Consider the following 25,866-nt stretch of genomic DNA (forward strand, 5'->3'; position numbering starts at 1 on the left):
GATGAAGCAAACTAAAACATGAACCACTTCATTGGAGGGACGACGGCAATAACACCTTTGAAGCAGCCAAATCAACTCTTTTCTTGTGATAGAAACTTTACATTAAGCTTGGATTTTTCTCATTTCATACATGTTTTCAGTCATAATTATCAATGAAAATCCATTTGAGTTTTGTCGCATTTCTAGCGCCGTGCATATCAGACGTGTCAGACGTTAAACAATCACTGTGGGCATTTTTTTGAAAAAATTATAATAACCACACAAAGTAATTTCATATTGCGTAGTAATAAAGATTGAAGGTGCTAATATCGTCTTTAAATTTATGTACTTTTGCATCGACAGATTAATTGGAAAATTTACAAGACACTAGATAAATAAATGAGGTAAAGTCCATTATGGATTCTATTTGATCCATATCACATCACTTGTGATTTTCCAAACTATCTAGAGGTCACTTATTTTCAATCAAATTATGTGATTAAACAAAGCAATGTCTTGAAAAAAAATAAACTGGGTGAAAGATTAAGAATTTATCTACATCAAATATAATTGACATCAAATTGATTTCCTCCCATTTAACTTATGAAAATCTAGCATTTTTTATTGGGATTATCCAAACACTTTTAGACTTCCGCGCGTCCCTGATACAAGTTTTTTTGCAGCGAAGATGCAAATGATATATGTTGCAGCAAAAGTAATAAAAACTGAATGCATTATTACAAAAATATTTCCCCCCCCCAAAAAAAAAAAAGTTATTTAAAACCTCAAAATTAATTTTAATCAATATTTCGAAAAGTAATTTAAAAAAAAAAATTGTTTTATCCGCAATAATCCGCATTTTATAAATAAAGTTGAGCAAAAAAAATAAATAAATAACTGTTTTGAGATTAAAAAAGAAAAAAAGAGTTGGTGCGTGTGCTCAGAAGGTCTTGTCCCAGAAGTCAACAAAGTGTTCCTTGGAAAAGCTCTGAGTCTTCAAGGCCGTATGGCAGGGGGTACCGCCTTGGGTCCACACATAGTTGTTCTCAGGATAGTGAACCTTCAGCCAGGGCAAGATTTTCCCCTCAGCACCTAATAGTAGGCCTCAGCCCCGATTTTCTCATTGGGCTTGAAGAAGAAGGAATCCATTTTTTTTTCATCAGAGACTACGACTCCCAAGCACATTGTTTGGCTGGATGTTTTGTGCTGAAGGTGCCCAGGACATCATGAGGTCATGCTGCTATAAATCTCTCGTTTCTGCGGTTCAAAACCTGATCGACTGTGAAGATCTTCTTGTCTGAGAAGACACTCGACGGATAACTCTTCAAGTAATTAAGGACTTTTTTTAGATCACTCAAGCCTAAACGTCTTCGTCTTGTCGGCGAGGAGATGTTTTGGAGTCCAAACAAAGCTCTTGAGGTCGAGGTAATCATGCACTGCCCTCCCAATGCTGATCTCGTCTACATCGAACTCGTCAGCTAAGTGGTGCAGTGATGCTGTTGGATTTTCCCTGATCTTGGGCTCCAGGGACTTGAGAAATCAAACCATTTCCTCTACTTCCTGCCTACCTTTGGACTCCTATCCCATTCTTCTTGGCTACACTGATGTTCCGGACTGTCCTCACGATCACGCCGACAATGTCTGAAATTCTTTTTGGATACATCCTTGTTTAGAAGATCCGTAACCCTTTGCCTTTTTGATTCCTATTAACTCATTTTTAGTTCGATTTTGATCAAATCAAAACAATGCCCAGTAATAATTTTGTTGCAGTAGCTTATTTGATGTTCAAGAAAAAGGGCCTGTTAAAACTGTCCTATGATGCAATTGTCCCAATCTCCTCTATTTAAATGAGAACTCGAATCTACTTCATAATTATTTATTATGCAGTTCTCTCTAAATTATACGAAATAGCTTAAACGGATAATTTGTATAGCTATGCACAGGGAGTTGTATCTTTAAGTACATCATTCTGATTGCATCTTGAAGGCATTATTTTATTGATAAAATAGAACCAAAGTAAATGTACATAATTTAGGCATCATTAAAGCTTTTTATCTTTTTACTTTATTATATTATATAAGGCAAATTGCAATTTAACAGTATTTTCATTTGTTTTTTAATATAATGCCGTAATTAGATACATAAATAATGTTATAGGAGCAAGTTCAATAAATTTTTTTGTGTAAAGCAGTGGTTCTCAAAGTGGTGCTTTAGTGTTACGTGAAGGAAAAAAAAAATTGGTTTCAGCAATCGGTTCAAACTAGCGATGAGGAGTACAGCTCCAAGCCCTTTCATTTGACCCGATTAATCAATATCATTTAGTGGCTTGTAACTTAGCCATCGTTTCATAAGAATAATAAATAGAAGGCTGGAATAATTTATTCAAACATTTGGGTGCACTATTTGGCAATATATATTCTATTTTATAGGATATCTAGTATTTACCGGGGCAACCGTTTTTATTTACTCATCTCTATTATGTAAATTTTGAGAGGTTATGAGTCATTTTTTTTTACCATTTTCCTATGAACAATGTTGTAGAACACATAATAAGGTGATGATTGCTCAGAAAAACATTGTCCTAGTCACGATCATGAGCACACAGTCCAAAAACAGGATTGAGATGGCAGCACTCCTCCACAGGAGGATTGTCCCAGAAGACCACCAGGGAGAAGACTGGGGCCTCGAAGAAGACAATTTATAATGTCTTTGAGCATGTTTTTAGGTTTTTCAAATATAAGATATTAGAAAATAATAAATGATAGCTAGAACGACTAATATTAATAAAACATTCAAGTTACACATCTCCTATTTAACTTCAGGTTAAGCATTAAAATAAAGCTTTAACTTCAAGAATCTTGTCTTTTTGAAAGAAATTATGAATTTTGATGAAACTTCAGCTACTAAAATGACGTAGTTAGTAGTTACTACGTAATTTCAGCTGTCGTAATTTCCATAAAAGTCCCATTAAGACCGTTCCTAAGACTGACAAATTTTATTAGGGCCGGACTGATAGGACTGCAGTCCTTTTTAGTTTTTCAGACCGATGCAACACTAGCCTAGAAGGACTTGAACAAATCTTAGGCACACCACATATTATATTGTTGACATAGACACATATTAATTTATTCTTACTCGTATTAGTCGTTTGACCACTCGTTAAAAAGTTTAGGTAACCTAATTAAGATAGGGAAAAAAATCCCCTACCCCCAATGAAGGAATTTTTGAAGAAACAAAATAATAATAATCACAAAACGTGGATTCGAGAGATGGATTTAAAAACACATCAATAGTTTTATACTTTCAATAATAGGCAAAAGAAATCATTTTAAAAAAAATATGTAGACAAGGTTTTTGCAATTTTTTTCACTCGATATGGCCACATTCATTATCAATCACAGTCTTTAGACTTTGATTGATAATGGCATGCAGTAGTTGATGACAAACTTTTCTGACAAGTTGTCTCATGCAGCCACTATGGAGACTTCAGGGAGTCCACATTTGGGTGCGAATTCCTTTTGGTTTCCTTATTTTTTTCTTCAGCCATGGCAAGATGGTGTACCAAAGCACCAAATACTAGGCCCTGGCTTATTTTCTAACCAGCCTTCAAAAAGAACGGAGGCATATTCTTTCCATCAGAGGCCACAACACCAAGGGCCATTGTTTGGGCAGGATATTTTGTGTGGTAAACCCCTTGAACCTGTTCTTTTGTTTCAGCGGTCGTTCCGAAAGTTGTGGAATTGATCAACTGTGAAAATCTTATTGTCCGAGATTTTTTTTACAATTGACCCATTTGCTTTGACCTATGTGAGGATTTTCTTGCACGTCTCGGGTCTAATGGCTTTCATGCCCTCTGCGAGAAGGTGGCGTGGGGCCCTTGTGAGAAAAACTAATTTGAAGTTGTGCTTTATAGCCCTCCTGATGGTATTAATGGTCCCAGAGAAGTCGTTGGCGAGGCGATTCATCGACTTAGTGGGATCCTGCTTTAGATTATTTCTCAAACCTAACAAGAACTTCGTATCCCTCTTTAAATTATGCCCTCGACTTCCTGACATCCTGGAGAGTTCTTCTCCATTTTTTTAATCCAACATCAAAACCAGGCTCCTAGAACACTTAACAATGTCCTTAATCTTCATCACATCATCTCCAGCATCTAGGAGATCAGAGATGCTCTGCCTTTTTGCTTGTTGCTCGCTCAAGATAATGAAATGACTAAATGATTAGTATAGTTTGTTTATGTAAAAAGGAAGGCGGAAAAGACTATCAAAAAATAGTCGCCAACCCTTTTTGAAGTAATGAGAAAATAAACATTAATTAAAAGTCCATCTTTTGCTACCCAACCCTGTATGCAAATTGAATCACTTACAAACTTAATTAGTAATCAAAAAAAAAATAATAAGGCTAAACAGGTGCTTACTTATTTGATAATCCTCTCTTCACTCCTCGAAGGACTGTTATAAGAGAACATCTGCTTCAACTTTGTAGTACTAAATTTGAAAACTAACAGGTAATAATATGTAAATTTACAAGTGGTTTCCCCTTTTTTGCAAAGTTATCATGTTCAAAATACCATTAGATACTTAGATTCTAATTACGTCATAAAATGTGAAAAAGGTGTAACAAATAAGTAATAACATTAATGCCTCAAAAAGTAATATTTTGTGAAAAGTTTTACTTGAACGTGGGGAAAATCGTACGTGCGAAAATGATGTACATGCCCGATGAATGCCTACGGAATTTTTAAGATGAGATTATGACGATACTAAGGTATTATTGCTATTATGTAATTTTGATCAAAATACTTTTTGGCTTATGCATAATATACTTAGAGAAAACAGTCTCATTATTTCTAAAAGGTTTATGCAATCAGATTACAAGGAGTTCCAGATGCTTCTGCAAATTTATTTTTGATGAAGTGCTTTAATTAGTACATAATTATGACAATACGAGATTAAATCCATGAGAATGATCTCTTTTGACAATGTAATGGCCTGGACGTGGCCTCATACTCCCTACATACACTTTCTAATAGGAATGGATATGAAACCCAACATTGGATTATTCCTAATGAAACCCCAAGAGTAGAGTTCATGCATTTTATAATTAATATAGGGAGGCGGACAGATAGATACTGATGTAAAACGTAATTTATAAATTTTAGAAGGGATATTCGATGTTTTGTTTTATAAAGAAATACAAAATTCTTAATATACCTTTCTTTCAGTGACAAAACTACGAAGGGACATTAGGGAACCAATCCATGCCCACCTAAAACGATGATTGTGCCCTCACCCCAACTAAAATATAAACACACATAGAACCAGGGCTGCGGAGTTCAAAAATTTGTATCGACTCCGCCTACAAAAATTATTATAATTCATGTAAATAAAACTTATTTATAATCAAAGGCTTACATTGAGAGTTCGTAAAGTTTTTTCCTAAATGGCTATAAATTATGGGCATTAAGTACCATTAATTTATAAAACTTGAAAGTTGACGGTTTTTTAAGTTTTCTTCACAAATTTCAAACATGCTCTATAGTTTATACAATCACAATTCCTCAACATCTCTAAAGTCTAAATTATTATGTTGGGTAGCCATGCTAGTTCATTACTTTGTCTTGAGAATAGTCAATGTCGTCAGAGTGAAGAGTAACGTTGCAGTGAGAGGTTGTTTGTATTGATGTTCCTCGGTTACGAGTCCATAAATTATGTTCAGAAATTTATGAATGTATTAGCAATAGACAGATTTTAATCCATTTCATTTGTTGTACCTCCAGTTAAATATCATATATTCCAAATATTTTTTTAACCTGGGACAATTATTTACTAAATATAACTAATAACTAACTATAGTCCTGTGAAGTTGTCATGATCTAATCCAGATTTTATCGTCTGTATACTAAAATGAATCCATAGTACTTATTTAGGGTATAAAATATATTATTAAAAATTTTTGTGTTGGAGTCGGTGACATTCAAAATACTGGAGTTGGAGTCGTAGTCAGGCATTTTATTTACCGACACCGCACCCATGCATGGAGCTTTATCCTACTCTAACTGCAGAATTTTGACTACATTCAAAATTTCTTGTAAACTCATTATAAAATTTCAACTTCCCAGTATCGCCCACATCCATTAAACACCTTATTCCACGTATATTTTGTTATCACAACTGTTATCAATAACTATAAGATTATTTCATTTAGTAATATGTAATCCCAATTTATTACATTCAATTGTCTTAAATGAAGGCATGTAGATTATACAATAATTTATTACTTACATGTCATAGGAGAGATAAATAATTTAATTCATATAAGTGTAAATAAATTCATGTAACATTACAATAATAATTTAGATTTTAAATACAAAGTACTATTTGGGAATGTGTTTTATCACTTTCATTAGCTTCAACTCATGAGAGAGCCAAAGAGCCGTTGATAAAGTGATCAATGCCCCAGATTGATGAGCAGCGGCCAAAGATATTGGTACATAATGAAGTAAAGTTGTAATACCTAGAGTGGCCTATGAAAAATGGGTTTAAAAAACAATACTTTAATAAAGTACAAGACTCGACTCACTTGCATCCAGCTCATAGTAAGCAATGCAAACAGGGCTTTTCGTGCATTAGGAGGCAATGGGACACTTCGAGAATAGAGTGCTACTGATGTGATTAAAGCAAGGGTTGAAATTCCTAATACTCTATGATCAAATTGTACTGTAGTAGGATTTTCTGTGAAGTTCTTAAAAAAGGGTGAATGTGCCCATATGTCATCAGGAATAATTTTTCCTCCCATGAGTGGAAATGAATTGTATACGAGTCCAGCATCTAATCCAGCAACAAATGCCCCAGATACTGATGTCAAAAAAACTAAAGTCTTGGAACCCATAGCTAGTCTACGAAATTTAGTGAGAGATGCAGGAATGACTGAACCCACTTTGGGGGAAGCAGGAGGTTTAAGTACAGAAAGAGAATTCCAGAACAAAAGTGAATACAATATCTAAAATATTGAAATATTTTGTTAAGTACTTTTTATAAATTCAACACGATTCTATTACAAACCATTGCCGACGAGAGATGTGAGGCTAGTCGATATTGCGATACACGAGGTACATCTGAAGGTCCTGTGAAGTTGTCATGATCCAATCCAGATTTTACCATGTACCATCCTGAAAGTATTTGTATATAATTCATTAGTTGTTTGTATAAAAATATTTTGTTGTCATTTTTTTTGATAAATGGAAAATTATTTTAAATCAGGTAGAGAATGATTGTGATTTCAAGTTAGAATTGCATTCAAATTTGGTTTCTCTATATTTATTGTTTATCGTTGGCAACAAATACTTATTTCCTAGTAAAAAATAAATTTAAAAAAACAAACATAAAAAGCTACATTAATATATTGGAACTTGTCAAACAAATCGGCATTCTACACCAAAAATTAGAGTCTAAATTGTCTCTGAAGTCGAGCAAAATATCAGAGCTCTAACAATTTTCATTTTATAATTAATTTTCGCAAATAGATTCCAGCATTTCATTCTGGATAGAAATGTGAAAGAGTGGCGAATGTTTACAGTTTTCGAATAAATGGGCTATCATTCACAATTCTGGTAGAATTTTTTTTGTCCAATACCAAGATACTGATTCCATATGTTCAATTTTTCCCCTATACAAAATTACTTATGACTAATAATGAGATGGTGCAAAATAAAATCTAATGGGATAAGGGCGTGGTTGTTATTTACCCAACAATCCTTGAAATCCTAGAAGAACCCCTCCGGCAATGACGCGTTTTTTCATGCCTGCATTGAAGTACCTGTTGAATTCATATGATAATAATGAATAATTTGGATTTTTTGGTTGTTACCCTTTGGCCCAGAATGCCACTGCAGGAATGTAATAAACAGCTCCAATGAGGCGGCCCCACATGCGATGCCCATACTCCATGTACCTGCAATCATGAAAAATATTCCTCCAGTGAAGAAAAAAAAAGGGACTCTGAGATTTAAACTGACCAAATCTTCTTGAAATCCTCCAAGGAAATGTCCGAGTTCAAATGGACAAACTCTGGAGAGGCTTGATATTTAATGAACTCTTCTTCCCATTCCAGTGTATTGCTTGGTGGAGGCCTCCCCATGAGCTTCCAGTCCGTCATACTCAATCCAGACTCTGTGAGACGTGTGAGTCCACCCAGAATCACAGCTCCGAAACACATACCCGCACAACCTCCAAGCCATACCCCTACAATCCTTGGAGTCTCGCGTATTGCCATTGGGGCTACTCCAGCCACTACTTTACGACTCACGATCCGTGTGAATTGAGGTCCACCCAGCAGTAGTCGTCTGGAGGCGGAGGCAGCAAAGGATAACATTTTTCGAGATAATTATTTAAATAAATAATTTGAAATATATATATATTATTATTTATTTTACGTCAAAATGGGAGAGTTCAACGTCATTGGAAGATATGTAATTCAAATGGTTATATATCAAGATTTTCTATTATGCAATCCGGACACACGCCTTGCGTCATCATCAGCTACACAATTAAACTTTCCTGGCTAAGAATGACGTCATGCAATATGCATTCCTCTTCACATCTGGTACTTCTACATCAGGAAGAAATTCCCAGATTTAAATTTTCTTTCCTTCTTACTTCAAGAATGATGAATGAATCCTGTTGATCCATGATTCGAATCAGTTCATCCCTGAGTAGAATTCCTATTTGTCAATTAAATAGTTCTGCTTCTAATTAAAAGAAACGAGTCTTTGTTCTACGAGAGGAAGTTGGATTCATTCAAGGAATATCATGGAGAACCAGGATAATTTAGACATAATGTTTGAACTCATCTTCACAGAATGCGATAAGGAGATTCGTTCTGGTCAAGTCCGAGCCAATTCGTTATTTGAGTGTTTCCAAAAGTTTTTAGGTTCTCTGAGCTCTTATAAAATGGACGAGATCCACCGCCTTCTAGATCCTCACCGAGACAATCGTTTTTTGGACATGGATACCTTTAAGAAATTAGGTCCTCGGATAACTCATATCATTACCGTGAATCAAAATCCCGGGGATTCTCTTTCAATGTCTCGCTTGGACTGTTTGCAGTCCTATTCCAATTCTACTAATACTAGTCAAGATGAATCCTCCCTCGGGCTCCTGAATGAATCCTTGATGAATGCCACGATCGGGAGTTTGGAAGGATTTGGTAATCCTACTTCTATCCTCTTGTTGGGAGGTCCGCCTGTGACGACTCATTGATCCCCGAGCTTGCATCATGTAGAGGCCCTCATAAACATCCAAATACTCTTATTAACTACTCAGTGGGCCCTTGGGCTTATTGCCCTTTCTTTGAATCCAACTACACAGCCCAAAATTTAAAATAAGTCCTATTTTTGTGCAAAAAATCATTTATTTAACATGTATCCCCTGAGTAGTTACAATATAGAGATAGTAGAATGCAATATAAATTATCTTTATATTTGTGTATCAGTAGGATGTGGTACAAACATCGTTATGGGCGGACACGGCCCCCAAATGCCCACCCCTGTATTTATAGTACCATCGCGTTCTATTCATTTATTATTTCATTGTTTGTTTTAGGCATGGACTCCACTGGGAGCTGCAATGCAGATCTCCGAAACAACCTCTCGGAACTCAAATTTCAAAATGATAACCTTCATAAGGAGAAAAAAGATCTTGAGAAGGAGCAAGGGTAAGTGTTGAAATGTGTATGAAGAAATAGAGGAGACATCACTAATTACCTATTTAATAGCAAGTCTCATTTCAGGGAAGTGGAGCGAATGAACAACAAATTAGTTGAGGAGAATGAAATACTCAAAAGGAATCTACGAGAAGCAAAGATCAATATGGAATCCCTTCAGCAAAAGAACCAAGATCTGGCTTTACTCTACAATCTTAGTCCTGAACTTCGTATTGGTTCCGGCATCAAATCTTGTAATGAAAAGATTGAAATTGAAAAAAGCAGGTATGAAGAAGTACTATTAGAGAATAAACGCCTCATTGAAGAGCTAGAGGACGCCCATAGCTCTGATCTTAAGGCTCGCAATGATGTTCAAAGGAGGGATAAGGCCATACAGAATCTTACTTTTGAGATAATAAAAGTTAAGGACGAATTGGATGAAAAGTCTAAATCCCTGAAACATTTAGAAACGAATCACAAGTTGGCTCAAAATTCAAATGAAGAAAGTTGACACAAGCTTTTTTTATATTTTTTTTAAATTTTATCGTTCCTTTGCATGTTTCTTCTTCTAGAAACAAATCACTTACCTAGTCAGTGATGTACAGAGTATATGAAACCACCTCCAATATTAGAACATTTTCGATGTTTCGAAACTTCTTTTCACTTATCTATAAGTGTGAGTAGGATAATTATCTATATCATATGATGTATTATTTCTTAGAAAACAGAAAGTTGGTTATTTTATCATTCAAGCGGGAATTTGACAGCACAGCTATTGAGAAGCTAATCGCAAAACATAAAAAAAATATTTGGGACGTACTAAAGACTCAACTGTCTGCTATTTTTGGAGCCTATTTCAAGATTATACTAGCTGAGAACGGCTGCAACAGTTGACAGGAGTTGGGAGTTATGAAAAAATAACTAAATAATATTTTTAAAACAGAATTATGTAGATGCATTTTTGTCCACTGACTAGCATCCACATTTATTACTGTTATTTAAGCCGTAAAACAAAGAAATTACTATTAAAACATTCAACATCTATGGTAATTTGGCCTTTAGAATCTTTAAAATAGGATTTATTTTTAGAGTATACTTTCGATTCAAAGCCATATTTCATAGTGAAATAATTATATAGATGAAAATAAAAGCTCATATCAATTTTGATGAAAACATTGCAGCAATTAAAAGATCAATGATTTTTTATATTAGCTTGATAAAAGTTCCTAAAAACATGTATCATAAAAAAAATCAAGTTAAATGAAAGATCTTATTTGGAACCTAATCTTTTTTCAATTGTTTTATATCAGATCTCAAATGAAAGAGTACACTTAAATGTGTCTTTTAGTCTGCAGATATTCTCAAGACCTGAATTTTGATGCATAGTGTAATAGGAGTTTTTAAATGAATGATTAACTTTAAGAGTTATATTATAGATCACTGATCAGTGTTATAGATCGGAGAAATTCACTCTTACAGTCCTCTTCAAGGCCCTGTCCTTGCAAAAAAATTGTAAAACTCAGTGGTGTAGCTAGCCCGCTGAGCTCCTCCCAAAAATTTTAATATATATATAAATTAAATTAAATAGTATTATGGTGTTGATAATTATTGAAACAGACATTATTTTAAATTAGCACTTCAATATCTCAAAATGTATCCTTACTTAGTGATTTTTGATTGCAAAATAATAATTCAAAACGTATAGCAAAAAAAAATAAAAAACTGAATGCTTTATTCTAAAATGTGTATATTCCTCCTACAAAATTGTAAAAATTCCAAAATTGCAAGGGCCCCCCCTTACTATAGGGCATGGGCAAACTAAAATACATATATTATCCTCAAGGTGATGTGACTTTCTGTAGCCTGGGCTAATATGTTATAGATTGCTTGAGGGTGCTGGTGTCTCCTCTATATGATAATTATCATTCAGGAAGTTATATTATTTTGTCACAATAAGGCGCCACTCTCTGTCGCTGTATTTACAAACTTTTTTATATATAAACAAAACTGTCATATCCTATTATGGATATCATTTCGTGGTGGTAGTTTTATGATGTTCGAGTAAACATCTTGTTGCAACTATCCCCGATCCCCCTCCCTATTTGTTTGGATGTCCCTTGTTATCTATGATAACACAATAGTGCCATAGATTCTTGGAATTTTTTCCCGACATGCTATGGATAATTTCTCCGGATCTTAAGGAATAATGATAACTGATGAGGCAGATGATCTTATCAAACTTATGCTCTTTGTTAATTTGTTCGCTGCTATGAGAACGTTAATTATGTGCCAAAGAATTTCAATAGGGTCTTGAGGTCGATTAGGTCAAATGTCACAAACACTATCAAAAATACAGGTGATCTCATAATTCTGCACATCACTCCAAAATAACTTAAAAAGTCTAATTTTTTTTTTTTTTTTTTTTTGCAACCGTGATGTAAGGGCTTAATATACAAACTTAGAATTAAAAGCTTATGTCAAATTTTTATTAGAGCATCTTGATGATAAATCAAAAATTGGAAATTGAGATTGATAGACTCAAGGGAAATGCTTCTTGTACGGAAGAATTGAAGAATAGTTCTTTATCCCAATTTATGAAATTAAAGGGAGATGATCTTGAATTAAGTTTTGATTCGAATGATATTTTATGGAACGATTTTAGTAATAAGGAAAATATGCCTCATAATTTGAGTCAATTAATGGAGAACCGCTTAAGTTTGGGGTCTTATAACATAACATCCACTCCATTTTTTGTGGGCACAAGGTATATTCACAGCTAAATTAAAGTCTTTCTATTCATTCTTGTAGTCGTAGAATTTCATCTATCTTTTTTTTATTCTTATATAATGACCTAAACCTGCTATTTGTTAATACTAAATTAATTCTCAGCTATTTTATTTATGTCTTATGTTCAGATTATCTATACTCATTGAAAAAAAAGCTCTGGGATTTGATCTGCAATAATGTATTAAAATGTGTATCTTAACATTGGACGTACATATTTACACTGTACATTTGTACTGGTTCCCACTTTTTAAAAGCAAAGAGCGCTCAAAGGGACTGAGGACCAGTGGTAGGAGGTTAATCAATGAATATTTTAATGGGGACCTAATTTTAATTCAGATACCTGCCTAATATTTCTTTCCTAAAAACAATCAACATTAACTGAAACTTTTTCTGAATAACAGGATTTTAAAAGGGAAATTATTAATAAATTCGTGTCGACATGGGTGAAAAAGTATATTCTGAAGGTGCGGCTAATTAAAGGAAGATTTGAAATTTATATTCTTGAAAAAATACTATGTAGATCCAAAATTCCTTTGGTAAAAATAGTTTTTAGTCCATTTGGGACTGTAAAATGTACATATGACTTCTCTTATCCAAGTCGTACCTCTGTTGAGGACGGTATTAAAAAGGGCCCTAAAAATTTATTTCACAAAAGTTTTTCTCCAGTTATACAAAATTCATTGTCAATTCGTACACTTAACCTTTTAAGCAACGTATTAATCGTGAGATATAGTTCACTAAAGACTAGTGATAGGACGATTAAAAAAAAAAGATTACCGATGCCGATTCTTTAATATTTTAAATAATAGTTAAAAAAATACCATTTGGCTAAATATTTTAAGAATTACAATTGATAAAATAAATCTCCTTACTTTTTTTAATGTAAATTATGTTTACATTTAATAGAAGAAGGTGATTCCATTGCCCGGTAAGCTTTTTCCACAGCGAATTTTACCAGGGCGAGTAATCCCACGGCAAACTTTCCAATGGAAAATATTGCAAAAGCGAGCTTTATAAAACTTATTTTCCTAAAATAGTAATATTTGCTCCGACTGCATGTGCTTAGAATACTTTTGTTCACGTTTAATTTGTATACAAATTTGTTTTTTCTCAGTTTTTTGAGCATTTTTTATCATCATTTATTTTATTAGAATATTTATAAAATTATAAGACTCAAGTAACAAATTCAAATGGTCGTTTTTTATATCTTGACGGATATTTTTACTATATATAATTTTTCATAACATTGGAAAGTAATAAATAGTTAAATACTAGTTATAAATACTAATATATAATAATCTGAATAGCAAATTAAACATTATTTTCTAGATTTAAAAAGAACAAAAAAACTGGTGCTCCCATTCCGATTAATCGTCCCATCACTAATAAAGACATTTAGCGAAGAACGCTCAGAACTTTTTACTTAACCTAATATGATGATATCTTCTTACTTATATTTGTTATTTTTTTCAACAATTTTAGCAGCAAAGGAGGAAGATGCTCAATAAGTGATGAATTCAAGAAAGAAGGTGTCTATGGTCTCCCAATGATTGATAGAAATACAGTGGAAGAGTCAAATGAATTTGGGGAGGAGAATAATGAAGGAAAAGCATCCATCACAACGGATGTTTTTACGTCTTCCCCACATGAAAATAAATCATGTGAGACGAGTATATTGGATGTGAACGAGAATGTAAAGAGTGATAAAGAAGAGTTTGTGCCGCCGCGGACTAATTCACTCAATATTCGTGTAAAATGTAGAGAAGATAAGAGCACACAGACTTCTGAGAGTGAAAAAGACGTGACGGAACTATTAGATTCGATTATTCATCAGGTTGTGATCGTAGGGAGTAATAGGTCTTACCCTGGTTCTCATCCTGAACCATTGTCACTACCGCCACCAAGTAGCAATGCAACAGAACCTTCTTATGTTAAAGAGTTACCCCTGAGAGGGGAAAGAATCCTTCCGATATCCACATTTGCATCATTTGATATGACAATGCTACGAAAGACAATTGTGTTTATTTTATTATTTTGTGTATTTTGTACTTTTTTCGGATCTATTCAAATAGGAAACCGTACACTCTATCCCATGACTTGGCCTTCCTCATTCCCTGAACCTTTTATATTTATACGGAAAACTCCGGAGTCTTACCCCCAAATTTGGTAGCTACTAAAGTAAGAGCTTATTACATGGACATTATAGTTAATTACCTACTTAAAAATAGTAATATATATATATGCGTTTATTTATATATATATTTATTTATTGGTCTAATTATTTTAAAGTTTAAAAAAAAATTAACCAACACATTCTGGTTTATAAATTTCGTAATACTTTTGTAATTTAATGAGCGCAAACAGTTCACAACTATCAACATTGCCTAAAAAAACAAACAAGTAAAAAGTATTTCAACTGCATTTTTCATTTTTAACATAATCAAATTATTATTTCTGTATTTTCTAAGAGTTTTTTTTTTTTTTTTTCATAAATTTAGTGTACTTTGTAAACGGGTATAATAAATATTTTATAGCAGGACTATTTTTGTGAATGTATATGTCATTTGTGTTGGTGTTGTTTTCGAAATGAAATATATTTTGACATTAAATGAATTATAATCTGAAATGAATATCTAATGAAAGAAATACTTTTAATTATAAATAAATACTCTGATGATTAAGATTAATACCCTCAAAACGGAAGGTTCTCTTGTTGTCTTTACTCATGACGGAAGTGCATTAGTGAAGTGGTTCCCAATTTTTTTTGAGTTCGACCCTTAAATTATGCGGCTAGAAAATGTACGACCCCTACACCTCTCATTGAGAGATGAATATAGAATTTGGAGTGCATTTTATACAAGTAGATGACTTAAAGGCTATACTAAAAAATTCAATGCACAAGCAAATAATATTAGTTATTTGACAACAAGGATCAAAAATTAAGATTTTAATTCTACATATATTGAAATATATTTAAAAAAAAGAAGAAATAATCGTATATATTGTAATATAAGCGATATATGTCCTACTTGGAATCATATATATAGTATCAATTATATTTTTGAGATAAATTAAGTCAAAATGGCGACTCTCAAATAAATAACATTAAGGGCCGTGGATGTGCACAGTGCAAAGCAGATCTAATCTAGGTTTAATTTTGGGCCCCGCCACTTTGAGCTCACCCTCCACGTTAAGCCGCGATATGTATTTATTTTTGACCCTGGTTTCACTGCCAAAAATGTGAAATTATCAAGTATCGAATTCTGATAAGAAATACGTTTTGAAATTTTTTTTTTTAATGTTTCTCTACCAAGAAATAGTACAAATTAGATATCCACTTAAAGCTTATTAAATTTCCAACAATTTGTTAGGTAAATCAAGCCTTTAGGCCTTTCCTCTACGTAGATATGGCTACCTAAAGCCATGAGTTTAACGAAAAATGTGAATTTTCGATTCCCGTTTGTCACTTGAGACATATTTTTAAACGGACATTGCACGGTTGATGCCACTCAAAGTAATGCCAATTTATTTTAATTTGACTATGCAATTATTCATGTACATAGTTGGAGAAAAAACTAATTCAACGGCCATCTTTATTTAAATGTAATTAAGAATGCTGAAACCTTATATTTTCCAAAAAAAATTAAAGCGCCTCATGTTTGTTATCTACCTCTTAAGCAATAAAACAAATTATTGAGCATCTTACATAATACAGAATTAAACATAAACTTGCGCTACCCAACTTTGAAAAAGTCATTACCAAACTCCTGTAGAAGTGTCACTTCTCATGGTTTTTACATGTAAGAGTTCATCAATTTTAGACAAATTTGTTATTAAAACTGCGGGTAAACAAAAATATAATATCAATGAAGAAATTGCAGGGATGATATTTGCTAGCAATTCACATTTTCGTCTTATTGAGCACGCCCATATACGTATTTTTATTAAATAACAAAGGCTAAAAGTGATTTTAATTGTCATGTAGCAAGTGTTGTACGGATCAGAGCCCTATAAGAAGAGTTACGTCATGAGATTTCAGCGCCCCTTGTGACAGATATCAAATGACCCAAAAAGAACTTAATACAATAAATGAATACTAAAAAAATAATTTTATTGAGCTTAATAATCATGAAAAAATGGAATAATTACTTTAATAATAATTTCTTTAACTTACTTAATTTCGCATACACATTCTGCGTCTTCCGAAAGTAGAAGCACCTATTCTATTTTCTTAAATAATCGCAGATTGCATTCGTAAATGTATGTGCATTCTTATACTAACATACTTAGACACAGTAAAAAATAAAATTTTATGACATTTATAGACGACTTAATTAATGGAATTCCTACTTCAGTTATTGAGTTCAGAATTTTTTTCATTTTTTTGAATTGATTTACATAAGAATTGAATAAAACCTCTATTTTTGCAAATTGATCCAAACATTTCTTGGCGGAATAGATTAATTGGACAACATATAGTTCCTCAACGAATCTTAACTGAAGTGAATTCTCAATGGTTTTATTAGACCAAAGGCGGATTTTGGAATGTGAAGACTTGCAACTTAAAAATGTTAAAATGGTTTGAACTAAATACCGAAGAGAGGCACATTTTTAAAGACTTAACCTTTGATTCTGCGTCCCAAATTTTGACATCTTTCTCCTTCAACTTCTTCTTTAATTCCTTTATTTCTGCTTCATAGACTCCAAGTTGGATTTTTATGTTCGTATTTATTTCCTTTAGATGTTTTACGTTAGGAGAAATATCTGTAATACATACAATTATTATTTTCTAAGGATAAAGTAACTAATGCAAAAAAAAATATATATATATACATCATTATAAGAAGTTTCAACTTCTATTGTTGATTAAATTAGATTCATGTCCACTAAGTCTATTTCTCTATTTTTGGAAGTAGGAGGTTCCAAATAAGGAGTAAAGTATGTATGATCCTTAAATTGTGGAGATCTTTTTTACCTGAAATTCGAAATAAAAAAGTTACTTGAGTTTCCTTAATGATTAAATTTTCTTACCATCAGTTTTTGATCTCCCGAAGGAAAATGGGTTTGTTGGAGTTTTTGGTGAGCCTTGGAATTTTAGGTTTTAGATATTTAAACAATGTTGGAATGCCTTGAGAGTTGGAATTCCTTATTTCTTCAAAATGTTCAGAGCACAATCGAAGGTTTCCAAAGATTTCATTTCATTTTTAGGACCCTCTGCCTTCCAAGGAATTTGTCCCTTGGAAATGAAAAAAGTGTCATCCCCTCAGCTCAAGAACGATTCTTGAAATCCACAGCGCACGACAAGAGGGTATACTTGGTGTATTTTAACAAAATATATCGTCTTTGTAGAGTTCTACACCTAAAAATAGTGTTAAATTTTGAATGTTTTGGGCCGTGACTCAAACACATGACGAAGTCAGCTATCATCAAAGCAGATAGCTCGGTGACGTAACTCTACTTATAGGGCTCTGGTACGGACAATCCAGCTAATGTAAATAAGATGATACATTTGTATAGAAAATCAAAAGAGCCTGAGAGCTTTGTTCTTATTTATAGATGCGCAGTTCACCTATTAAATCTTTTAGCTCATGACCTAGAAATTGAAGGTGTGAAAATTAAAATAGTCCATGTCGTGAAATATTTTTGGAATAATCATTATGTTGGAGTAAGATATTGATAGGAAAGTGGTCAATGTATCATCATGTCCCAAACGATGGAACACAATGTCAGATTGTTTCAAGTCTTATATAAATAACTGGCCCATTCTTATAAGGATATGTAAAGTCGGAAGGGAAGTGATTGACCATTAACTAAGAAATAAAGTATAAAATTTAGACCTAAAATGTTATGCTGAAGAATGATGTAGTCGATTGTAGCCTATAGAAAAAGCTCTGGATGAGGTTCAGAGCAATAAGTGCACTATTGCTCATAGTTTAGACGTGTAGAAAAAATTGATGACCCATTTTCAAATGATAAGGGATCTGAAAAGGTTAAAAAGGTATGAACAGTTCATTACCAGAACTCATATGCTGGCCAACATGATCCATCCAAAACTTCAAGGGAAAATGCTCAAAAAATGAAGTGAATAACGTCATGGAGATTTTCAATGAAAAGTACAAAAACTTGTTCCTATTATAATGAAGTTTGAATCAAGATGACCGCCTTAGCAAGAATTGAAGTTTTTTGAATCTGTACCTAATAACCTGACAGCCATAGAGTGTTTGGATTCTCATTTTTCATCAGGAGTGGAAATATTTTTTCCTCCTATGGACTTCTCCATTCAAAATTAAGAAACCTTCTCGGTACTACCAAATCAGCACAACTTGTCTTCCTGTTTAAAATTATGAACCAAAATGAAAACATTGACTAATGAAATGGAGTAAAATCGGAAGCGTTTAATTTTTTTAATTAAGAATATATAATTTCTACAATTTATTAGACTAAGCTTTGTCGATACAAAATTGCAAAATTCTTTTTAAACCCATATTACAGTCAAAATTCATTGAATAACAAATTTTATGTAATTCATGATTAATTTATATTCAAGTAAAAATATAAATCAATGGTAAAATAAAAGTTGTTTCAAAATTCTGAGTTACGCACGTAGGGCTATGTTGTATTCTGATCGGATAAGATTCCTGGGCTCTAGAGAGAAATTCTGTTTTTTCAAAAATAAGTTGACTTTTTATTCATAAAATGGATGAACAATTCCCCTTGTCTCATAGTTTTTTTAAGGTATGGGTTGTCGATTCGAAAATGCACCAAAAAAAAAATTAAAAATCCCAAAAACAAATTATTGTACATATGGAAAAAGGGAGAACGTATATTAAATACTAATTAAAGAAGGGAATTAGGTAAATAAAAGAAGAAGAGTGTAAGCGAGTTAGTCTTAGTATGTATCTTCAATCTTCATTATGATTGAAGAAGGAACATGACAAGATAATAATGCCAATGACAAAAAATCAATCACAAGGTCAAATATTTGAAAAAGTTGCTCTATAATTACCAAAATCAGTATTTACACATGGTTATATTTACATCAAATGGACAGAAAACAAGCTTTCTGTAAGATAGCGTGTTCGCGCTATTATATAATTATAATATTTCCCCTCAACTAATTCTATTTTAAATGTAAAGGGGTATACTCTTAATAGCAGTAAGTCATTTTATTTCTACCGAAATGATAACAGGCAACTGATATTAACAAGGGGCTTAATTCAGTACAAGGAATACTAGAATATATGGTAATGCATTTTAAACCGACCAGCATTTTTGTATGCCTAACAGAGGTGAATAAATAATTAATAATTTGTGTTATTCTTATTGATAACTTTCGAATAAGAAGGAATTGTGTCACAAATATCTTTCGGATATCTAGATCAATTGAACAATCGAGCATTTACTGCGTTTTGAATTGAATATTCATAAGGGTTTTGAGTGTTCTGCTCCTGGCTGCAATCATGGTAGTCCTAGTGCTTCGAAGGACCCTGATGTGAGTCTTCATACATTTCCATTGAGAGAGCCTTAAAGGGCACGCAAGGATTTTCTTTGACTTGAAAACAATCAAGCCACAAAAACGGTTTTACCATTATGATCAAGTCAGCTGGATATGGACGTGGTTACCCTTATACTGGTGGCAAACTTGACTGCAGAATTCTCCTTGTTTCATCAGTATAACTCAATCATGAAGTCTCTTGGGGAAATTGGATTGATTGTTATTGCATTGTCGGTTGACAACTATACAGTAGATAGAAAATTCTAGACACAGTGTCTATGTGGAGAGGATTTAAAAACTGCAATCTCTCCTCTCCAAGATTAATCAAAGAAAGTTGATATCTTAAATTGATCCTCTGCATTACTTTTAAAATTTGTATAACTGTTTTCAACGAAAATACTATTTTTTTGCCAAATATTTACATCTCTGGATCACCAACTCTGCGTCCCAGCTTTACCCACATCTAAGGAATTCATTCCATGGAATCAAATTTTAAAGTAAAATTAGCTCACAAACTTTCTGTTAAAGCACTAAATCCTACGGCAATCGAGAAGGTCAATGCAAAGTTAGAAGATTCAATTTTTCATGAATCAATGATTGGAGCTCTCAAATTCTACTCTAGTAATAACCCCGAGTTCCTTCAAACTACTGAGTTAATTGTGTTTGTAAGAAATTACTGGAACATACTCAAAATCAAAACGACGCAATCTGGACGAAAGAAGATGAACAAACTTAGAGAGCCTATCTCTAAACAAAACGGCATACCTTTGGCGTTTCTTCGAGAGTTTGAAATATTTCTGGATAAATGGGAGAGTAGTGGGTCACCAGGATTGACGGACGAAACATTTCTTGCTGTCGAACCCTCTAGCCCGACATTTATTTCTAATAAAAATAATTCCTTTACAACTAATTGATTACGTCATTTTCGATTTGACACCCTATGAAAAATTAGCTGAAGTTGAAGTTATTTATTATTTCTAAGTATCACACTTACAAATATCTTTTTTAGATCGTATTTTTATGATTGATTTCGTAAATCAACAAAACTCCAATATTAGGAATTAGAAAAGTAGGTATAAAAAGTCATAAGTCATAAGCACATTGAAATAAGTTTATGAATACATAAAGCTTCAAAATTAATACCTTTTTATTAAATTGTTTGGATTTTGATTGTACAGGGGTATCCGGAGGGGGCTGGAGCCCCCCCCCCCTTCTAAATGAATTAATTTTTGTTTATAATAAGAAATTAAAAAATCTTTTAAGGGATTTCTTTTCTAAAAAAGGTCAATCCAAATCATTTTTCACCTCTCCCCCCTGCGGACGAACCTGTTGTGTGATATTTGACTGAGTTATTAAAATCTGATTTTTTAAATATATTATATTTAGCTCTCATGAGTATATATTGGAATATTTTTATTGTATAGAAGCTGCAAGCTGGCTTGAAACCCCACACCTTATATTTTCTATCCCGATCCACCTCTAATTTTTATTAACATCGATCAAAAAGAATAAATTATGAAATAGCCATGACGTATTCAAGATACTTTTGGACGTATCTAGTATCGATGTCTTGGGGAGGCTCTGGAAAATCGTTGTATTTCCTGCCTAGAACTTATTTGATCAAGCAGGAACAAGGAATTTAATTCATTTAAAGATACATTGCATAGCTTAGATCAAGCTTGTGAAAAACGGTTTCAAATCTAAGATCTGATATGAACCAACTTAGAGTGAGTCGTGAAACATGTAATGTCCAAAGTTTTAATTCAAAATATGATGTGATGCCCATATTTAGGTACAGAAGCACAAATTGTGATTAATATTTCATGAGAGATACGGGAGAAAGAATGGATATTTTAGAACATCAAATGGAATATGTCATTGAAGATCAAAAATATATAATATTTTTTATAAAACGATTTTTTTTCACCCTTCTTATTTCGATAGGCGTTGTATATGATATATTCTTTTAAATTTAAGATTAAACAAAATTGAGAGATTTGAAAATGAGAAATTTTGAGTAAATGATGAAAAATTTCAAATAAAAGAAGAGGATATATATATGTATTTCCATAACATGATCATCTCATAGCTTTTAGAGAAGTGTTTTTGAAATGTTTTAAATTTTGGTTTTCCTATACATGTTACTTAACGGGGAAAGTTATTAATTATCAAATAATAGATATGAACTGTGCAAGAGCAACAGTTCATTGATTGTATTATTTTAAATCATCAAAATTCATCACAATGTGAAATGTGTCTGCATAAAATATTAAAAATTTGTGATTTCCTTCATTTTTTAATGTTGTTTTACAGGCATCTAACCCAAGACCAAGATAAAGTCAATATTTTGAGAAGTGAAGAACATTAATAAAAAAGTATTTGTTAATTTGAATATCAAAGTTTAAAATTGTTTGTTGACCGATATGCCCCCTTTCTTAAGGGGTATGATATAATTCTCTAAACCTTGCTATCCCTAGTTGGTCATGAATGTAACGAAAATAAAATATATGCATTATGCATAGATAAAAATCAATCAAAATTACAAGTGTGAGAAAAATTGTGCTCATATTTTATGTGGTGGATTAAATTATGGCTGCAACTCAGAACTCACAACCTCGTAATCGACTCTGCAAGGTCCTTCCTCTCTCCATTCACCTCTTTGTTCCTCAGGTAGTGTCCTGGGCCCTACTCTATTTGCAATCTATATTAACGAAGTAGCTCTTGTCCTTCAAAATGTCTTACATCTCCTTACCGATGACACAAAGATAATTTGTTCCAATGCAGATAAAGCCCATCAAAACTTCTTTCTTTAAACGAGCTCACTATAATACTGATACAACCGTTATTATATACTCATCTCTATTATGGAAATTTTGAAGGGCTAAGAGTCATTTTTATTATAATGTTCCGAAGGGCAATGCTGTAGAACCAAAATTAGCTGCTGATTGCTGAGAAAAACATTGTCCCAGTCGCCCCCATGAGCACACAGTACGAGAAGATGATTGAGATCCGCGCGGGATCGTCTCAGAATGTCATCTGGGAGTAGATTGGGGCCTCAAGGGAGACGATTTAAAATGTATCCATGCGGTTGAAGGTCGGGGAGGACCTCAAACACTCTCTAGGAGCAGGCAGGAAGCCATGGACGTCGCGAGCATCTGGACGACACACTAGAAAGTGCGTGCTCCAAGGGGTGGCTTAGAAAAAGTTCACAAATATGTTATTTTTTTAATAAAAATATCTTAATATGGGGTTTCAATGGTTAAAATCTATAAATATTTATTCATACTAGGACAATTTATAAGAATTAAAGACTAAATAAGCTGCAATATATCCCCAACATAATTTACAATAATTATTTCAAAAATAGATGCACACACCAGAAAAATTAATGTTCATAATTTAAACATTTTGAGATTGAAGTTTGACAACCTTACTAGATTTGAGCTTCTTTTCAAATGATATTTTTCTGCCCTTTTGTCAGATGTTGTCAATGAGTTGAGAAACCCAATTTTTGTCGTTCACGTTAAAGAAGATATGTGAAATCTTGCTATGAATGCTTGCCAGTTTGTGTAATGTTTGAAGTAACAACTTATCATAAATCCCGGTAACTGTAACTCGGTAACAAAGAAAAAAAGATTAACTTCAGGAAATAAATTTTGATATACATTGTCCTTAAATTTTCTGGATTTAAAATCTCCACGTTGTATATACATATTAAATATCTATCATATTTTGGTTTTAAATATCTATCATTTCAGGTCAACTTATCCGTAGTATACAGGGATCCGTTAGGCTATACTAAAAACTATTTTAGATTCAAAAGCGCCTTAGATCTTTTGTATGATCATTTAAAGTTTTTATTACCAGATCTTATCGAATAATACAGTTTAACTTAAACTGATTCAAATCTTGTTCATTGTGTTTATAATTTCATTAATGATTAAAATTGTACCAAGAATATATAATTGAGACTTAATTTCAACAATATATTAATAGGGTTATCCCTTCTAATTATTTCAATTAGTACAAACCCTATTTATTACGGTTTTTTGTTTATTTCAAATTTCATTCCTTTGTTTCTCATCAGTAAACTTAGGATTTGTAAGCTATCGCTAAGTCGCTCAAAAATTGCTCACTTTCACCTTTTTTTTTAGTTTAGTTTTAGTTTTTCTAGTTAGATTACACAACAGCTTTTAATGATATTATTCGAGGGATAATCTACCTGCCAAAACCCTCTTTCATTAGGCTCTCTTTTTGGAGGTAAAAATATGTATATGATGAAATTAGGGTTATGATTATACAGGTGTGCGCGTCTAAAACTGAACACTCCTTTAAATTTTACGGCTTGAGGGTTTGACGAGGGGCTCTCTTGTGGACCTTAAGGCCATGATCTTTCTTAACTAGCCGATCCATGGTCCTTTTGCTGACGTTGAACTCCCTGGAGAGGCCGCTGACGGTGACCTTGCCTCTCTTATCCTCTACAGACTTTTTTGCGGCAGCAACCATTTCGTCTGACCTTCGAGGCCTTGACTTAGATCTTGTGGTCGCCTCAGGAGTCCCTTTGGCTACCACGCTGTAAACGGTGGTGCGGCTGGAGTTCAGAACTTTGGCAATTTCAGTGGGAGTTTTTCCCAGCGCGGAAAACTCCAAAATTACGACTTGACGTCTCTCCATATTATCGGCTGTTGTTTCACTGTTGCTATTTAGATTTTGCTGGAGTTTTGTTTATAACTAGTCAAGACCCTTGCATCGAAGTATAAACCGGTTTCAACTCAATAAATTCAAGAATATGTGCATGGCGTAAAATTTAAAGGAGTGTTCAGTTTTAGGCGCGCACACCTGTATGATCAGATGTGTGAGGGAGCCAAAAACAGTAAGCTAGAGGGAGGATAAATTTGGAACAAAATTGACTGTTAAATAATCCTCATTGAATCTTGCAACAAATGAGAAGTACTTTTGCGCCAAATTTAAAGCTACCAATACCGATTGAAGGTAAAAAAATAACGGAAGAAAATCTTTCTAAAATCTTTATTTGTCGATATAATATAGTAAAATTTATGATAAATAAATCAACAACAATTACTATAAATTATTCTTATAAAACTTTATTCCTTTTGGTCAAAAAATTGCTTAAAAAGGCTGAGTCTACTCATCAGTCATCATGTCCAACTTATGCATTATGCCCAAGTGCAACATTGGATATTATAGGGAACTGACCAACCCCTCCATTTTACTCCATTAATTCCTTCAAGATTAATCATCTAAGAGTACCTCGGTAATTTAAAGGAGCCTAGGCATGTTCTTAGTATTCGAGATTTTGCAATGTGCTCACTCCACTTTCAGGGGGAAGATTTCGTGAGTGAGGGTCTCACAAACGGAAATTTAATTTTCAAGACAATCAACCTCAGAAGCGTTATTTGAAGCCTTCAGCAGTTCCGTGTCTATTTTCATTTTCCGAAATATCTCTCAAAGTGTAACAAGTGGATAAGTATAAAAGATCAACGTCCAATGCCATTTCCTCTGCTACGATATCAAATGAAAATGCAGTCATTATTCAATTAGAGAAAGCATTTTTTATAAAAGATATTCTTATAGACTTTAGTGATTTGTGCACGGAAATGGATAATAAAACACTTTCAGATAATGTACATTTTAATAGACATAAATGAGATCGATTTCATAATCAATGTTAAAGAGGATCGGTCTTTTGTCCTATATCTTAAGAATTAAAAAGTACTGGAGGTCCTCGTATAATGCAGTTTCAAACACTGCGGATTTTGTATAACACTGTGTTTTGAATTATTCTGACTCCCGTATAGTGCGGTATATTCTCCTCATACTGCGTTTTTTATTATGATAATAAATTATAAAAGACTATATATTGATGTATACAATAATTTTTG

General features: G+C 33.1%; 2 protein-coding genes and 1 long non-coding RNA gene across 7 annotated transcripts; 1 reads left to right on the forward strand and 2 right to left on the reverse strand.

Moving 5' to 3' along the window:
• Positions 1-2,087: 2,087 nt before the first annotated feature.
• LOC139907125 (uncharacterized) lies at positions 2,088-4,506 on the reverse strand. Its single transcript, XR_011783463.1, has 2 exons — positions 4,397-4,506; positions 2,088-4,340 (listed from the first exon to the last, which is right to left on the reverse strand). It is a non-coding gene; the product is annotated as an uncharacterized lncRNA (long non-coding RNA).
• A 1,760-nt stretch (positions 4,507-6,266) lies between these two features.
• On the reverse strand, positions 6,267-8,551 carry LOC121129011 (heme A synthase COX15). Of its 2 annotated transcripts, XM_040724656.2 has the most exons (7): positions 8,414-8,551; positions 7,997-8,323; positions 7,849-7,932; positions 7,727-7,797; positions 7,044-7,150; positions 6,562-6,981; positions 6,267-6,505 (listed from the first exon to the last, which is right to left on the reverse strand). In XM_040724656.2, the coding sequence occupies exons 1-7, from the start codon at positions 8,437-8,439 to the stop codon at positions 6,356-6,358; spliced, it is 1,185 nt and encodes a 394-aa protein (XP_040580590.1). In that variant the 5' UTR covers positions 8,440-8,551; the 3' UTR covers positions 6,267-6,355. The 2 variants fall into 2 exon arrangements, with proteins under 2 accessions (XP_040580590.1, XP_040580589.1); XM_040724655.2 differs by having other exon boundaries at positions 7,997-8,481.
• A 1-nt stretch (position 8,552) lies between these two features.
• Positions 8,553-15,081, forward strand: LOC121129010 (uncharacterized). Of its 4 annotated transcripts, none has more exons than XR_011783461.1 (5): positions 8,556-9,186; positions 9,582-9,693; positions 9,769-10,187; positions 12,174-12,445; positions 13,951-15,081. XR_011783461.1 is itself a non-coding variant. In XM_071893230.1 (4 exons), exons 1-4 carry the CDS (start codon positions 8,790-8,792, stop codon positions 14,636-14,638), a joined length of 1,395 nt encoding a protein of 464 aa, XP_071749331.1. In that variant the 5' UTR covers positions 8,553-8,789; the 3' UTR covers positions 14,639-15,081. The 4 variants fall into 4 exon arrangements, 2 of the variants coding, with proteins under 2 accessions (XP_071749331.1, XP_071749330.1); XR_011783462.1 differs by having other exon boundaries at positions 8,611-9,186; positions 13,954-15,081; XM_071893230.1 differs by lacking the exon at positions 12,174-12,445 and having other exon boundaries at positions 8,553-9,186; positions 9,769-9,966.
• Positions 15,082-25,866: the final 10,785 nt, after the last annotated feature.

This window comes from Lepeophtheirus salmonis, chromosome 14 (assembly GCF_016086655.4).
Source record: "Lepeophtheirus salmonis chromosome 14, UVic_Lsal_1.4, whole genome shotgun sequence".
NCBI classification, from domain to species: Eukaryota; Metazoa; Arthropoda; class Copepoda; order Siphonostomatoida; family Caligidae; genus Lepeophtheirus; species Lepeophtheirus salmonis.

Bases quoted from the DNA above. Each gene is read 5' to 3' on its own strand.
- LOC121129011 (XM_040724655.2), bottom strand. From the start codon at position 8,352: ATGTTATCCTTTGCTGCCTCCGCCTCCAGACGACTACTGCTGGGTGGA. The intron at 7,798-7,848 runs GTAACAACCAAA...TGAATTCAACAG, and splicing joins GTGGCATTCTGGGCCAAAGG to GTACTTCAATGCAGGCATGA. The intron at 6,506-6,561 runs GTGAGTCGAGTC...CATTTTTCATAG, and splicing joins TTACTATGAGCTGGATGCAA to GCCACTCTAGGTATTACAAC.
- LOC121129010 (XM_071893229.1), top strand. From the start codon at position 8,790: ATGGAGAACCAGGATAATTTAGACATAATGTTTGAACTCATCTTCACA. The intron at 9,187-9,581 runs GTAATCCTACTT...TGTTTGTTTTAG, and splicing joins CGGGAGTTTGGAAGGATTTG to GCATGGACTCCACTGGGAGC. The intron at 9,967-13,950 runs GTATGAAGAAGT...CAACAATTTTAG, and splicing joins ATTGAAATTGAAAAAAGCAG to CAGCAAAGGAGGAAGATGCT.